Genomic DNA, 17,487 nt, shown 5'->3' with positions numbered 1-17,487 from the left:
TGCTGAGTGAAGTAAGTCAATCGGAGAAGGACAGTGTATGTTCTCATTCATTTGGGGAATATAAATAATAGTGAAAGGGAATATAAAGGAAGGGAAAAGTAATGTGTGGGAAATATCAGGAAGGGAGACAGAACATAAAGACCCCTAACTCTGGGAAACGAACTAGGGGTGGTGGAAGGGGAGGAGGGCAGGGGTGGGGGGGAATGGGTGACGGGCACTGAGGTGGACACGTGACGGGATGAGTACTGGGTGTTTTTCTGTATGTTGATAAATTGAACACCAATAAAAATTAATTTATAAAAAAAAGAAAAAAAAAGAAAAAAGACTTCATCAAAATTAAAAACTTTGTGCTTTAAAAGACACCATCAAGAAAATACCCACAGAATGAGAAAATTTGCATGTTATCTAATAAGGAATTGTATCTATCCAGAACCGCTCAATGTAAAAAGATAACCCAACTTAAAAATGAGTAAGAGATCTAGATAGACATTCAAAGAGGATACGCTAATGGACAATAATATGAAGATACTTGACATTCTTCATCATCAGGGAACTACAATTCAAAACCACAGGACATCACTTCACACCTAGAATGGCTATAATACAGACTGGTAACTGGGTTGGACTAAGAAAGTGGAATCCTCATACACGGGCTGGTGGGGTATACCCCTGGTACAGCTGGCTTTGGAAAATCTGTCAGTTCCTGAAATTACTACTCCGTGACTCAGCAATTCCATGCCTGGGTATAAAACCAAAAGAAATAAAAACATGCATCCACACAAAAACTTACACGTGAATGTTTATAGCAGCATTATTTCCTGCAGAAACCAAAATAAGGCTGTGGAGAAAGCCAACACAACTCAAACATCCACTGAAGAATGGATTAAACAAAATGTGCATGTCCACACAATGGGGTATGATCCAGTCCACAAAGAAATGAAATTTTGATCCATGTTACAACATGGACAGACCTTGAAACCATTATGCTAAGTCACAAGACCAACCCCATTCACCTGACCTGTACAGAACAGGCAAATATGTACAGACTAAGGTTAGATTACCAGTTGCTTAGAACTAAAGGGATAAGGATGGTCAAGCTAACTGGCAGATTCTTGAGGTGATGAAAATTTTAGTTCTGAAATTGGTGAAAATGGCATGAATCTGTGAATCTACTAAAAAGTACTGGATGGTACACTTTAAGGGAGGGAACTATATAGTATGTGAACTATCTCAATAAAACCATTCACAAAAAATTATAGCAGGGGCACCTGGGTGGCTCAGTTGGGCATCCGACTCTTGGTTTTGGCTCAGGTCGTGATCTTGCTGTTGTGAGATCAAGCTCTGCACTCACTGTAGTCTGTGTGACTCTCTGCCACCAGCCCCTTCTCCCCCCACATATGGTCTCTCTCTCAAGAAAATATAGTGGCTACCATCAAGACTCCTTATTCATCAAAGCAGTGTGTTGATTTGCATGTTATTTCACCTAGGTTTTAGAACCGGTAAGCCTGCGGAGTTCAACATCTCCACTTTGCATGTAAGGAAACCAAGGCTGAGAGAGTTTAGCACCTTCTTCAGGGTCACACAGTGGGTGAGAAACCCAAGTTCATCTGACCTCAGATTGTGCTTCAAAGGCTCCTGAGAAAGTGCTTCCTCTTATCAGAGTCTCACCAAGTTGGTGCTCCGACCTCACAATGAGGATAAAGCTAGGAAGTCAGAGATTAAGAGTCCAGGCCACCTGGAGGTGCTCCAGTTGTCCGGGGGTGATCCCTAACTGTTCACCCTCAGGTCTGCTCTCCTCCTTGCTACAGGCTAGCCAACAGTGTGGGTGGGATACAATCAAATGCAATATTTTTGATGAGGGGACCTAAAAGCCATGTAATTGAGTGCCTACTTGCTCCCCCCATACTGTAAAACTTATAGTTGCTGCCACAGTAGTAAAGGCCAGTGAAAAATACCCCTGGAACAAGTACTTTCAGCGTATTGACGTGTTTGATTACAAAATTGTTTTATTTCCTCCTTTTTCTTGGTTGAAACATTAAACTCCTCACAGTTCTTGGGCTCCTGGTTTGATCAGGAGCCTAAGCCCTGATGAGCTGCGACACTTGAGGTTGTCTGGTTATGCGCATAAAGCTATCCAGTACTATACCTGCTGGGCTGCTGAAGCATTTCCTGCCATGCAGATAAATGCCAGGGCACAGGAAATCACTGACACCAACTGAAAACATGCAACATAATCTTAAAAACCGATGGAGAAAAAGCGTCAGGTTGAACAATCTCCAAGTGGGAAACCAGACCTGATACGTGGTCCCCATTACGTTCATCGTATGCCACTCAACACTGGTCACTGACCAGTATGCCCTTGGACATTGTTCTATCTAGCATATTTTTGTCCAAACCTTACTTGCCCCTCGGGTCATCTGAAACGCCTCCCTCTGCAGAGTCTTCACGACCTAGCCAGGTAGAATTGACTAGAACTGATCCATCTCTGGGGGCCCAGACTATTTGCCTTACCACTGTGGTACGTGCTGCCACCACTTAACTTACATGATAAGACTGATAGCTGCTTTGTAACCTATCTGCAGCACAGTGTTTGATGCATAGCAGTCGGAAGTTTGCTGACTGGGTCAATTGTTCAGAATTATCTTAAAATTTTTAACTAATGCATGGATAATCAGAGATTACTACAAGGTTCCAGAACAAGCGTAATCTCTATTTTATCCTATGGTGTTGTAGCAACACTGTTGAATGAGTAGTTGGGAGTGCAAGTACTCTTCTTAAAAATAGCACGTATTTCCATTCATCAACCCGCACTGGTTTAAGAAATTATTAACTTGACAGTACGCTTCTCTCATCAATGTTTTTATTGAGCTACTTGTGCAAAGGAATGAGGTTACGTGTTTACTAATTATGCAGAGATCTTTAAGTTACTCGTTTAACAAGTTCATTTAAATAAGTTCAATAATTCCATCAGTGACAAGCAGCTTGAATACACGTTTGGTAACTATCATTGGAAAATGAAGAAAATGCAAGTCCTGGTCAAAGTTCCAACAAGGTGGTGGAGCTTTCACCATCACTGACCTGACTGAACGGCCGCACCCGTACCGCTACTCTCACAGTGTCGATACCTGGCAGGGGCGTCGTCGGCATTTCCCATCACTTGTGGTGTTTATTTGGTAGAAAAATAAGGTGGAAAGCACAGTGCTTCTGCTTCACTCGAAAACATTACAAGCTTAGCCAACACAGTTTGTTTCGAGACAATCAATTATTAATGGTCCATTCATTACATACTATCCATTACTGGTTATAAATTATTTTACAACACTTACTTATTGATGAGTTTTACAGGCTGTCATCAAGCATCACTTAACTGCACCAGTCGTACTCACACAACAATGTCTTATTTTTCTTTTCCTTCCCTGCCTCATACGCTTCCCCCATCCTCAGTAGTCTGTGCCTGAGGTCTTATGAAAATGTGTCAGTTTTCAAACCTGAATATTAAGGATTTCTGAGGTTTAATAGGAAGCTCTTTTACAGCAAGAATATTATAAAATTTGTTCAGATTTCTCATTCTATGGTTACGAGGCACGCACAAGGTGCACCTAGTAGCCATGACGCAGATTTGTTTGACATTTCCCTACCTTCTTAGACCTTCCTAAAGAAATGGCTAGTGAGCAGTGAACCGGTCAATCTAACCTGGATGATTAGTCTCTGAGGAACTCAGAGACTTTAAAGGTAAAGAGCCTTTAAGCTTGCTGAATAAGAAATGCCAACATTGTATTTAACCAATGCATTACTTGGAAAATTACTCATTTGAGGTAGAATATACAAAATCTGTTAAAACTAAAAAAAGCGGCAGAATTACATGCCCATAATTTGATTTCAACATAGTAACAGGCAAAAAAATATATATATATATACATTTTATGATTAGAAATCTCAATCATAGGAGCAAAGTGCATAAATTATAAAATAGCAATTTAAAAAAAAAAAACATCAACAGTTCTTCAGTCATCCTCATTTTAAGGCTGAGTACCTTTAACTGTAGCGAAAGAAAATGGGACCGATGCCTACTTGCATTATAAAATCATTATTAAAACAGAAATCCCTTCTCAAAAAGCTAACAGACACAAACTACTGTGAAGTATACACTTTATTTAACATTCCAAGTAGTAAGCCATATTTACATATTATATAAATGTATGAAGTCTTAATATAAAATAGAAAAACTGCCCAGACTAAAAGAATCACACTCCTTATGGAGTTATTTTACTTATTGAAGACCTTTTGTTTACAAAAATTTACAGTAATTTATACAAATTATTTTCTTCCAAATTAACGATTTTTAATAATCCACACAATTCTGATGATTTTACAAAATGGTGTTCATTAAAAAGTTGAAAAAAAATTAGAGCATTTTTCTGCGTAAAACTTGCTTTGGAAAGGAGGACATCTTCTTCCTGCCCCTTCCTGGAGCTCTTCCTGGTGCTGCTGTTGCTCTTTTAGGCTTGCTCTGAACTTCGTCAATCGGGCTTGGCAAGGGAGAAATCAGCCGGATTTTCACAGGAGGAGGTGACCAGTTATCTTCTTCTTTGATTCTGAAAACAAAAACCAAAACAAAACAAAAACAATTCGAGTAAGAATAAACATATTATGATATAAACTAGAATCCACTTCGCAATTAAATTAAGAAAAAGGACATTTAGGAGCAGCAGCCTCTCCTGGTGCTTTGGTTTTATCATTGTTTTCTGTCATATAAGCTAACTGGAAGCTGAACAAAGTCTTCACATGACATTGGTGCCAAGAGAGCCCAGCAGGCCTGTGACGTGTGTGAGAAACAGCAACTCACACACTAGTGATCAGTGAGTGTGTCTACTTTCACGATATTAAAGTTTCCTACATACAAATAAAGCCAAATGCCATGGAAACAGTGTTATTAATTACAGACCAAAGTCTCATTCAGTTTTTAAAGTAAGCTCAAGTGGATTTACTTTGTACTTTTATGAAATTCAACCACGGCTAAGAATATACCTAGAGAAATTTCCCCATGAATAAATGTAAGATTTTAAGTTTATAATTATTTTTATTAATAGTTATCTACCTTTATTAAGCAGAGGGTGAAACATCTCACTGCCCTCCCCCTAATCCACTGCGCACAGAAGTACCTCCACGACCCTTCCTTAAAAACGATGGATGGGCTTTCACTGCTGTGTGGAGAGACCTGCCTTCTGTGGTGAGATCCAGCCATCTCCAGGAACCACTGTGCATAAATGCCCCTAAGAATCACCTTTTTCTAAAGAGCTTAATTTCTCTAAGACTCTTCTCAAATCCAATCTATGAAACAAAATGGACAAAGATTACGGCATAAAAAAGGGCGTACTTGCTTGCCTGTCTCGTCTTTGCAGTCCTGGTTGCTTTCACTTTTGGCCTTCCCACACTTTCTACTGATGGAGCATCATCTTCCTATGGGTTAAAAAATTTAAAAGATAAATTATAAGGGAATACTTGAAACCTAAGTAGAATTAGTTCTATCCCAAGTCAAGGAATACAGCCAAACAGGGCTACTGAACTCAGACCTAACAGGTCCCTTTCATCTTTAGCAGAGACTCCAGTCATTTTAGGGGTGCTCTCTATACCTGTCCCCACACACCCAGTTCATCTCCAAGGCATGTATTTTTCACGTGTAACATGTCCTTGCTTCTGTCCAAATCCAGGTTCTCTTCATCTTTCATCAAGACCACCAGAGACTAGTTTTCCTCCCTAGAATTTATTTTGTACTTCCTTGAATGTGCACATGGCTGTTTACCAGTGTGTACGCAACCTCCACCCTACCCCCACCCACTGCCAGGCCTCTGGCCTCTGCAACCCACTGTCTTCTCTTCCAGGGATGCCTGTTTGCTTTATCTTCTGTCTATAGGGTTATTTGTGCATAACTGATTCTTTCCATACTGTGAAGTAATTAGGTGTGTTTCCAGTTTTTCAATTAAATTGAGCTCCTAAAAGGCAAAGTATCTGACCAAGTCATCTCTTTGCCCCTGCAGAGTAACCAGAGCACAGCAGACAGTTTAAGAAAGCTTATGAATGAATCTTGTTAAAAACCAGGGTCTTCTTCTCAATCCCTGAACTGTTTTTATTTTAAGGTTATGTGCAATCAGGTGATACGGTCTGTATGTGACATCCTGGAGAGTCAGGAACCTGTTTTACATAGATCTGTTTTAGACCATTCTGATGAGACACTAAAGGTTAAAAGCCTTTCCCCTTTGGGTAATCGAAACTGCAACTTCCAGGAACACACCATCAGTGACATATCGCAGATGTGTCCAAATGGGAGGGTCCCTAGAAGCACAGACAAGGGGATCAGGGGCTTTTGGTATAAATGTCTGCACTTCGAAAATAGATTTACTTAGGAAACACTGCCAAAACAAAGAACATGTTTAAATAAGCATGCAGATAAAATCCATTTCTTACCAGTTCATCTCCAGCTCTGGATGTGTTAGATGTGGTTTTCCGCCTGGTCCTTAAAGCAGGAGGTGAGAAGACAAACCGAGAAGATAAATCTGAAACTAATTCTTGCAGCTGGGCTGGAGCCTCTATTTTTTTCCCTAAAGAAAGGCAGGGAGAAAAATAAAATAGCACACACTGTATCCATGTTCATCTATATACACCTCAGTATCTTTTTTTTTTTTTTTGAAAAGTTTGGAACAAATGACACATATCAGGAAGACATGGGGAGACACTGGCATCCTGTGGCAGCCATGCCAGGGTGAGAGTAACCACATGGCAAACCCAATGTCCAGGAACATTTAATGCTCCAGACTAAAGAGTGCTACATTATATAAATAAAATACAAAAAGGGAACTCAGAATTTTATCATCTCACTAGTTTTAATCTTTACTGCTCTTCAAACACTCTTGGGAAGGAAAGCATCAACCTTATATATAGAAGCTGAGCTAGTTTGCTTCATAATCCCTCCTGTTCCAGAAGCAAGGTTTTTATTTACAAAATTATTTTCAAAAAAGACTCAAGTTTTTTCCTTCCAGCTCATTCTGAGCTAGTTATTCGGGTCAAATAACAACAGAAAAGTTCACATCATAAAGGGAAAAAAGCAAGCAGAAAAAGTAATTAGCATAGAAGAACAGGCTGACAGGAGAATATTCCATAAATAAAAATGGCTTAATTAAGAACGGATTCAAAACATACACAGGCTTTATCTCAGAGTTTGTTTTCACCATGGGGTCTCCATACTAACAGCAAGTAGCAATGTACTTATGACAGTGGCAGCTGAAAGCGTCCACCACAGGTTAAATCCCAGCTTTTGGATTGGGCAAATTAGTTAAACCCCTCTGTGCCTCAGTTTCTATAAAGTGGGATTAATAATAGTACCTATAGAGTTACCATGAAGATCAGAGGATCTTAACAGCATTGGGTGACACACAGTAAGCATTTTATAGATGTCTGCATTTGTTATGAGGTTACTATTTCAAGAATTTACAGTCATGAAATAAATTCTCAGTCTAGTTGAGCTGTTATTTCACCCACCAGGACAGTCAACACTTCTGTGAGACATCAAATTCTGCTTTTAAAGCACAGGATTCTTAAGAAACACTCGAGGTGAGGTCAGATCTAAAACTCATCTCTGCTGCCAGTTGATAAGGGGCAGACACAGAAATAGTTGGGGGTGCTGGTGGAAATCTTCCCCTTTTAGTGTCATAAAGAAATGTATCTAGGTTCTCTCCGGGAAATTAAAACATTGTTTTTCCTCTTTCTAGGTGACCTAAAGCAACAGCTGCTCTGGCTTTTCAAAGACCAGCCCATGTTCACCTACAGTTTCCCCTACATATCAAAGAAATAAATAAGGAAATAAAAACACCCACTATCAGTGCAAACATGCTCGGCCTCGACTGTTTCTTCCACTGGCTTCACTGAGCCAGGTAAGACTTTAGGATACTTCTTGGCAGGTTAATTCCCCGTCCTCCTCTCTACGTCTCCTGAGGGTAATTTTTGATGGCTAGGCTTCCAGAGTTCCAAAGCACTAGCTTCAAAACCGGGGATGTGGGCAGCCCGGGTGACTCAGCGGTTTAGCGCCAGAATCAAGTCCCACGTCAGGCTCCCTGCATTGGAGCCTGCTTCTCCTCTCTGCCTCTCTGTCTCGCATAGGTAAATAAATAAAAATCTAAAAAATTAAAAATTAAAAAAAAACAGGGATGAACTGGTGAAGAGCCGGACTCAGCAGCCAGCAGGTGGGCTCACCCACTCGTGCTGGGTGGCATGAGTGCTCAGGAACTGCAACCTCCCCTCACTATAGAAGAGTACCCACACCTCACTGCTGACTTAACATCCACCCCAGTTTAGCCTCAGGCACAGCATAGCCTTCTTAAATACCTACTGCTATAGTGACGGAAATTAGATGAGATCCAGGGATATGTCAAGTGTGACATTCTCTTGACCAGGAAAACACCTCTAACTAAACTCATAAGACGGATGTTTGGCTGCCTTCTGGTCATACAGTATCTCTGTGCCCCTTTCTCTGTACTTCTGACAACCCTGCTGCTCCCCCCCCAAGCCCTCCACCCCCTGCCAAAAGAACTTTAAGAATACAACTTAAATGGGCACATGGGCCAGAGGCACAGGAAAAGTGTGGAAGCTGTAACCAGAGGGTGAAAGAACAGAGAAGGCTGGGTATGGTGGTGACCACTTTGTTATGAGAATGCTGCAGGACAGGCCCTGTTCCCTTCATCCTAAAAATGGGAATACCAGATTCAGAAAAGTTAAATGACTTGCTGCCCAGCTACTAAGTGGCAGAAATGAGAGATCTCAGTCCCCAATTTCTCATCCTCATCCCTTCTGATGGGAGAAGATACCTGTTTTTAATACTAGAAAATCTGCAAACAATCCAAATAGCTAAAAGAACGTATGAGCAGCTGTGGCCCATCAGCCAGATGCACTGCCACCCAAGAACCCTATCTGTGGGTAAGTAACCAAACAAAATCATGAACACCTGGTTTTTGAAGAGGATTTAAGAGTATCAAAATGCTCATGGAGGGGGAGACACAGCAGAATAGCTATCTACTGATTCACAAACTGGCTTGTTGGATTTTTTAAAAAACTACACATGCAAATGGAACAAATCTGTGAGTACTGCTTATGGGTCCTTCAGCTGACTAGATATACACTGAATTTCAAATTTTCTATGGCAAGCATGTATTTTATTACAGAAACGAGCAGTTCATGGGCACAGAGGTCACAAGTATGTCAAGATGACAAAGATCAGAATTACTAAGACGTTTGCTATCTACTCCAAAATAACACAATTTCTGTGTTTGCTATACTTTCTAAGTCACGAGGAGAATACAAAAGAACTGTGTCAATGACCTTCTGCTACCTGTGCTGCATTTGATTTAAAATATATCTGATCTAACAGCTTAGTCAAATGAGCTAAAATCGCACACATTTCCGCATTTCCATCACTGCGTTCTGCTCCAAGTATGGGCATGACCTCCCTTTCCTCACATTGTGAAAAGCTGAATCATACAGCACCACCAAATCCCACATCAAAGATCTATTTTTTAAAAAACCGGGATGGAGGGGTGGGGAGGGGGAGATGGACCTCCTGCAACTACAAATTATTTTTGTAAAACAAATGATCAATTTGATGACCCCTCCTTTCCTGGGCTTGGGCTATGTAACTGAAACGAATGACTGCATAAGTAACACACTTAAAAAGGTGTTTGCAGAGTGAATGCTGAATACAGAACATTTTCAGTTTGCAGATTTTCTTGCAGCTTTTCTTGTGGCCCTCAAGTCACAAGGCAACTAACTCTACAGGATGTTCACTGATGCATTTAAAAGTACACATAATAGGGTCTCCTGGGGGGCTCAGTGGCTGAAGCATCTGCCTTTGGCTCCAGTCATGATCTCAGGGTCCTGGGATGGAGCCCCAAGTCAGGCTGCCTGCTCAGCAGGGAGTCTGCTTCTCCCTCTCCCTCTGCTCCTTCTCATTCTCTCTCAAATAAAATATTAAAAAAAATTTTTTTAGGGATGCCTGGGTGGCTCAGTGGTTGAGTGTCTGTCTGCCTTTGGCTCAGGGCGTGGTCCTGCAATTCCGGGATCGAGTCCTACACAGTCCTACAGTGCTTTTCCCTCTGTGACTCTCATGAACAAAGAAAAAAAAAAATTAAGCACATGCAATAGTTTTGAAACGCTTAAGTCAATACAACAAAGTCACCTAACTTTTCTTATAAAGTCCCTGAGCTGCTTGCTGAAATTCAAATGTTCAACCTTAAGCAAACAACTACATTTTGTTCACCTAGTCATTTTTAGCACATCTGCAAAGAATGACCAACCCTAATAGGTTCTGTTCAGCTACACCAGTGTCAACATTTCCTTCATCACCTTTAGACTCTCTTACTGCTTGATTCCCTGAAAGACCCCCCCCCCCCCCCCCACAAATCCTAATAGCACAGATAAAGACTAAGATAACTTCACCCTCGGGGGAGTCATGTCAGCTCTGTGGGGAGGTATGCACTATACCAACCCAAGGATACAAATGCGAGCTCATCAGTATCAATGAGGGAGGCCAGACATGCAGCTGTGCCAATTTACTGGCAGCAGGGAGGAGGCATTTAAATAATTTCTGTATCCTAATCAAGAAAATTCTATTACTCCTTCTCTTCAAAACAATCTGAGGTTGCAGATATCCGCTGTGACATGAGCCAAACACAGCAGCACTTAGATTAAAAGTGCTGATTCTATTTGGGGAGAAACTGAGTCACCTATGTCAGGGCAGAATGAAGAGAAATGGTATTATTCTAGAAGGTTAGTGTCAAGTGACTTAGGGCTTAAAGAGTGATCCAAAAAATTCCTGAATCTAAAGGTACACTTTGAAATAAAAAATCTTTAAATTTTACTATTTAATTCTAAGCGAGTATTTTCTTTTGGGGGCGGGTGGGTGAGGAAGGAATTCCCTGTAACTCCTAATCATTTTTAGGAGAAATAATTCCGGTCTTAAAAGGAATCAAATTATGCTTTGAACAACAGAATTTTAAGCTGAAGACTGAACGAGATGCAAATTGTGCTTAGAATATAAAAGAAGTACCTTTCTCTTTCCTTGGAACCTTTGACACAGGAGTCGAGAACACAAACTCATTTTTTGGTTCAGAAAGGTCAGGAAATGAGACAGCCTTGCTGGACCGAGTCCTCGTGCGGCGGGAAGATTTAGGCGGAGCAGCTGCGGCAAGGGCCTTTTCTTCCGGGTTATCCGTTTCCATGGTGGCCGTCTCTTCATCTATGCCCTGAAATGTGTCCGTGTGGCTGGGATCTTCCACCTTTTCTGTAAGCTTCTTCCCAGAGCCCACAGCAAAGTCTGCAGTTGGCACTAATGCAGATTTTTCTAAAGCTGCTTTTGCAACATCAGTTTTTCTTTTAGCTGGGGTGTTTCGGGTCGACCTCCTCTGGCTGCTGAGAGCTCCTGACCTCCTCTTGGGACTTCTCACTTCCTTAACAGCCTTAGATCCGGCATCTTCAGGTGGATTTTTTCTCGGCCTACCACGTTTCCTAGGTCCACCAAACTCTGCCTGAAGACATGGCTGGGATGCATCGAATCTGGACTCTTCTGGGACATCTAGCGTGCTACTTTCCCTCTTTGTAGAACCTCTGTCAGGCTCAACAGGCGGGGGCTGGTCCATGGACTTTTCATCTGGCTTAAGTTCTTTACTTACAGAAGCTTCTAGATTAGCACTCCTCAATTTTCTGGTACTTCCGCTGGGACGGTCTACTTTACTAACTTTCAGATCTAGATCTACCATTTCAACACCTTCCAGATAGTCTATGGATTTTTTAATTCCTTTAGAAGTCTTTTTTTTGGTAACAGATGAAAGGTTAGTTTCTCTATCGGGTTTATGTGGTGTCTTCTTAGAAGCTTCTCGAGTGGCACTTCTCAATTTTCTGGTACTTCCGCTAATGCGACGAGCTACTTTACTAACTTTCAGATCTAAATCTACCATTTCAACAGTTTCCTGATATTCTACAGATTTTTTAATTCCTTTAGGAGTCTTTTTTGTGACAGATGAAAGCTTCATTTTTTCAGCTGCTGTTTCCAGCAGCTGAGAGGATTTTACCCTCCTTAGTTTGCTATCTGGAGTAACTGCTAAGCCCTGTTCCAGAGGAGGATCACTTTCTAACATGTCTTGGTCTTCTCTTCTTTTCCTTCCTCTCCTAGGAGTCACAAAATTTTGAGGTATTTGCTGGTTCTGAGATACAACTTTGACAGAAGGTGCTTCAGAACAGGCACCTTCAGAAGCCTCAGAAATTTCTTTCCTTTTCCGAGTCCTCCTAATATCTGAAAGTCCTGGTGTGTCAGGAGCTGTGACAGCTGTGGAATCTTCCTGTCCTGCTGATCTGACACCCAGGTTCTGGACACGTCCTCTCCTGCGAGTTCTGGAGGAAATCGTGTCATCAAGCTGGCTCATGTTTATAGTCACTGTACTTGTTTCCTGAACAGTCTTCAACGTAGATTTGACTACCTTGCTGACAACCCTTTGGCTTATTAAAGGTATGTTTTCGTGAATGGACTGCTGTTCCACTGAATCTGAAGTAATTTCTTTACTTCTTGTATCTTTAATTACATCTAATAAGTTTTCTGCAATTGCTACTTTAATTGGTTCAGGCACATATGGTAAGGTCTCTACCTTTTGGGACTCCCGATCACTAGTTCTGACCGGTGGCAGCTCTGCCATGCATCCAGGGCCACTATTTTCCTCGCTGCATACAGGTTTTTCCTCGGCTGCTGCGTTTGCTGCCGGAGCTAACACATTAGATGCTGCAGAATCCCCTGCTTCCAATTCTCCTTCTTCACCTTCCAGTATCAAGGTAAAGTTGCTCTGAGCCCCAAAAAGTTCCCCTTCTACTTCGGCAACGTCACACTCAGCAGAGTCTTTATTATCAGGTAAGTCACAAAACTGTTGCTCAATGGTATCAAAATTATATTGGAGCTTAAGAGTCCCTGCGGGGTACAACTCACTAAATGAAAGACTCCTAGCCTCGTGTCCTGAATCTTGAACTCTGAGCTCTTCATGTTCAGTCACCTAAAACGAATTAAAGATAAGAGACTGGTTAAAGAATTTTAATGTGTACATTTACTTTAACCTAAAGCATAAAGTTTTTTTTAACAATCGCCTCACCCTTGGTATATGAATTGTTAAACATAAACTACATTTGATATGGCATATACTTATGGGTTTACTTTCTAAAACATCCATTTAAGCAATCAGACATTATTACTCAGTCAAAATAACTAGGCAGAAAAAGATTCTGAGATTCTGAATGGAATTAAAATAGAAATTCCACATTTCCCAAGCTAAAAAAAGACAGTCTTTACAAAACTTTGAAAATTATTATGATGCTAATTTAAGGACTTATTCTGTTCTCACCCGAGAAAAAATATTAACTGGAGAAAAAGAAACAACCCCCAAATTGTGTTTTATTTAATGGTAATCCCCAAATTACCTAACTAACCACACTTTTTTTTTCTAAACAGCATGATCCCCATAAGGTTGAAGAAGAATTCACCTACATAAGCTCCCTTGGGCTAGACTCAATCCTCTTCCCTTTGCTGGGGCTGCATAAACCATGAAATTCCTAAGGCTTTCAAGTTCAGTACCTCTCCTGCAAGGGTTTGGTGGAAGAAGGAATGGTCCTTGCATTTACCTTTTGGTAAGGGAGGGGGAGAAAAAGGAGGAGGCAGAAAGTAACAGAGATCTCCTGACCAAGAAGGTAGAACATTACCACCCACCTAGACAACGACATTCCCACTCCCCAAACATCCAGTGAGATGAAGACGGGAAATACCCAGAAATGAGGATTCTCACTCATGCCATGCCCACAATTTTTATTAGCTTCCCAGCTGAAGGAATGGGGACTTTATCCATCCATTTTACAGTGAGAATACTCATGAAAATGAATATGGACAACCGTGACACTTTTATGAGTTAAGAAACTTCCCAAATACCACACAATCACATTTCTATAAATGTTAGAAGAGGTGTTTTTTATCTTACATTCATTTATCATATAAAGTTGCCTATTGATATTAAAAGAAACATGGAATTTTTAGAAACCATCAAGTCATATTAAGTACAAAAAAAAAAAAAGAAAAAAGGAAGAAAAGAGAAAAAAGAAAAGAAAAAAGAAAAGAAAAAAGAAAAGAAAAAAGAAAAGAAAAGAAAAGAAAAGAAAAGAAAAGAAATCCTTTCTCATGTTATGAAAGTTAAACACCAGCCAGGTGATGATCACTCTCCTACAAGTACGCATGGGGGGAAAATCCTGTCTAACGGTATTCAATTATTTTCAAATGCTCCAAATAGTTTTGCTGTCATATTTGTCTCAGTATCTGTTTTCTCATGGCTAAAAGAACTTCCATTTGAACCAGATACTCAGCAAACATTAAATTGTTAAAATTCTGACTTCTTTAACATAGGCTTTTTGGTTTTCATGAAAAACAATTTCTCACTTAAAGGATGTGTTCTTTTATATTCCACAAGATATTTACATGCTTTCTCTAACATACACTATTATAAAGAGGTTTTTACACAGTAGTCAAATAAATGAATGCATTAGGTTTAAACTATGGCTTGAAACCCACTAAACCAAAGCTAACAACGAAATAAAAAATTAATTTTTTACATGAATTTCTTGAGGATCAGGAGAATCATCAGGAACGGGAGGCTGTGCTTCTGGAAAGTCGACACTTGCTTTCAGGACATCGGGTCCTACTTTGTGATCTTCTTGTAAGTTCAAGATTCCTTCCTGGTCAGGCTTATGTTCCGAGATAACAGGACTTGCAGGGACAGCAAGCCCAGAGTCTCCACTGTCATCGGGCCCATGGGCCACAGCTAAAACAAAAACAAAAAGACATACACATTATCTGGGAAGCAACAGAAAGACAAAGGTGTATCGTACTTGAGAATATTTCCTTCAACTGTCCTAATGCCCAATAGTCTCTCACTTCTCAAAGGGGAAGGGCCTGTGAGGGTTTGTGTATTAACAGTTTAAATAATATGTATTCGCTTTTCTACAAACACTAAGATAAATTTTATATTTAAAAATGACAACATTGGGGTTTGTTGCTTGCTTTTCTTTTCAACTCAGGTGTAATTCCTGCCCTTAATGTGAAAATTCCGTCTCAGGACAACTGCTCTGAGGAGCCCAGATGTCCGCTTCCTGTTTTGTTGGCCTGGAAATTGTGTTTCTAGGGGGATGAGTGACAACCAGCTCTTCCTGCTGAGCAGGATGGAATGACAAGAGGAACCTGCCTCTGGACTTTATCTTGCTGTGAAAGGGACAAGATCTCTCTCCTTTGGCAGAAAGCATCCAAATGGCCACAAATATACTCTACCACTTAAAAAAACGAGAGGGCAACAGCTCATTAAAACAAAACCCTCATTTTTTACCTTCCTCTTTGCCAAAGTTTTCTGTCATTATAGCACTCATAATTTTATGTCATTTGAAGGAAACCCAACACATTTTGGGGTGGAGGAAGGGAGGGGAATCTAACGTCATTAAAATAAAAAACTCTTTAGTGTTTAAGAAACTAAAAGGGGTTTTGTTTGCTTGTTTGTTTTAAAGTAAGCTCCATTCCCAGGGTGAAGCCCAACACAGGGCAGGAGCTTAACAACCCTGAGATCATGACCTGAGTGGAAATCAAGAGTCAGGCGGGCTCAACTGACTGAGAAGCACCCCTAAAATGGAATAATTCTAAAGTCAAAGTAACATACACATTGATTGTTACCTGCTCTAAATGCAGAGGTACAGGTCTCAACAGATATTAGTCCTTCGTCTAAAACTGGCACCTGGGATTTCAGGGTGAGGATTTTCCTTTAGAAACAGAAATATATACGTTAGCGTGTAAGAAGGTCTCAGCTGCTTCTCCCTCCTCTAACCCTGGCTCTTTCTGCTACGTGTCATTTTGGTAATGAAACGTGAGGTTCAGAGAACTTAATATCACCCATGTTCATTTTGAATAACACTATAAAATTTATAAGTCAATATACCAAGTAATGGTACATTTGGTATTCCCATTTTCTAATATTTTACTTTGTTGGCAACAGTGGCATGGCCTTACACTACAAATAAAATTATTTTAATCTTTTTTTTTTTTTTTAAGATTTATTTATTCACAGAGATGCAGAGAGAGGGCCAGAGACACAGGCAGTGGGAGAAGCAGGCTCCATGCAGGGAGCCTGATGTGGGACTCTATCCTGGGTCCCCAGGATCACGCCGCAAGCCAAAGGCGGCGCTAAACGGATGAGCCACCCGGGATGCCCATAAAATTATTTTATAAAATGCTGGTCGACATAAATTACACTTATGCCAGTTTTTAACTAGCTATAAGTACATTCTTTTTTTTTTTTTTTTTTTAAGACTTTACTTATTTATTCATGAGAGACACACAGAGAGAGACACAGGCAGAGGGAGAAGCAGGCTCCATGCAGGGAGCCTGATGTGGGACTCGATCCTGGGTCTCCAGGATCATGCCCTGAGCCAAAGGCGGTGCTGAACCGCTGAGCCACCACCTGGGCTGCCCCTGTGAGCACATTCTTAAATAAGTGTATTCGATATTATGGAGTTATTTCCTGTATACTCAGTAAAATCAGGGTCAGTATTTTAGTATTATCTAGAAAGGGTATGAAAAAAGACACAGTGGGAGACCAATTGGACCTAAAAAAAACCTACATTTTGGAAATATAGGGACAGTGATCCCTTATTTTCAATTGGCCCTCTACCAAAATCTAATGAAAACATGCGGATTTTTTTTAAATGGGACAAATAAAATTATAAATTCAAGAAAAAGCATACATTTGGAATATATATCTACATTTCTTTTTAAGATTTTTATTTATTTATTCATGAGAGACAGAGAGAGGCAGAGACACAGGCAGAGGGAGAAGCAGGCTCCATGCAGGGAGCCTGATGTGGGATTTGACCTCAGGTCTCCAGGATCAGGCCCTAGGCTGAAGGTGGCACTAAACCGCTGAGCCACCAGGGCTGCCCTGTATACATTTATCTTAAATATATATATATATATATATTTTAAATATATACATATATTTAAAATATATATATATATATATATTAAAGATTTTATCTGAGAGAGAGAGCATGAGCAGGGGTGTGGGGACAGGTAGAGGGAGCAGATTCCCTCTACCTGAGCAAGGAGCCCAATGCAGGGCTGGATCCCAGGACCCTGAGATCATGACCTGGGCTGAAAGCAGACCTTTAACTGACTGAGCCGCCCCAAGCACCCTTATAGTGTATTATTAAGACTTATCTCTGTGTCACAATGTTAGGATAACTAAGAACCAACAACTAATAAATTTATATTTAAAAAGAACATAGGCTTGTCACGATGGTGACTATTCGCCCAGATAACTGGTGACCACAAAGTTTGTCAGGTGATTCCTCCTGCTTTGTAATTGTTGAAATTCTCTGTCAAAC

The 17,487-nt window shown here is 40.5% G+C and overlaps 1 protein-coding gene and 1 long non-coding RNA gene across 17 annotated transcripts in view; one reads left to right on the top strand and one right to left on the bottom strand.

Annotated features, from left to right (window-relative positions):
* LOC140594978 (uncharacterized) overlaps positions 1-7,887 on the top strand; it is a 56,930-nt gene extending 49,043 nt beyond the window's left edge. Inside the window, exon 2 of the long non-coding RNA XR_011996315.1 lies at positions 7,767-7,887. This is a non-coding gene — a long non-coding RNA (uncharacterized lncRNA). The remainder of the gene's footprint in view (positions 1-7,766) is intronic.
* Positions 2,844-17,487, bottom strand: part of AHCTF1 (AT-hook containing transcription factor 1) — a 77,490-nt gene continuing 62,846 nt past the window's right edge. For all 16 annotated transcript variants that reach the window (XM_072732788.1, XM_072732790.1, XM_072732789.1 and 13 more), the window contains 6 exons: positions 15,782-15,867; positions 14,677-14,885; positions 11,093-13,079; positions 6,466-6,599; positions 5,378-5,460; positions 2,844-4,595 (listed from right to left, as the gene is read on the bottom strand). In XM_072732788.1, coding sequence (XP_072588889.1) covers positions 4,406-4,595; positions 5,378-5,460; positions 6,466-6,599; positions 11,093-13,079; positions 14,677-14,885; positions 15,782-15,867 — 2,689 coding nt within the window. In that variant the 3' untranslated portion in view covers positions 2,844-4,405. The remainder of the gene's footprint in view (positions 4,596-5,377; positions 5,461-6,465; positions 6,600-11,092; positions 13,080-14,676; positions 14,886-15,781; positions 15,868-17,487) is intronic.

Source organism: Vulpes vulpes, chromosome 13 (genome assembly GCF_048418805.1).
Source record: "Vulpes vulpes isolate BD-2025 chromosome 13, VulVul3, whole genome shotgun sequence".
Lineage (NCBI taxonomy): Eukaryota > Metazoa > Chordata > Mammalia > Carnivora > Canidae > Vulpes > Vulpes vulpes.
This window is presented reverse-complemented; position numbering and strand designations above follow the sequence as displayed.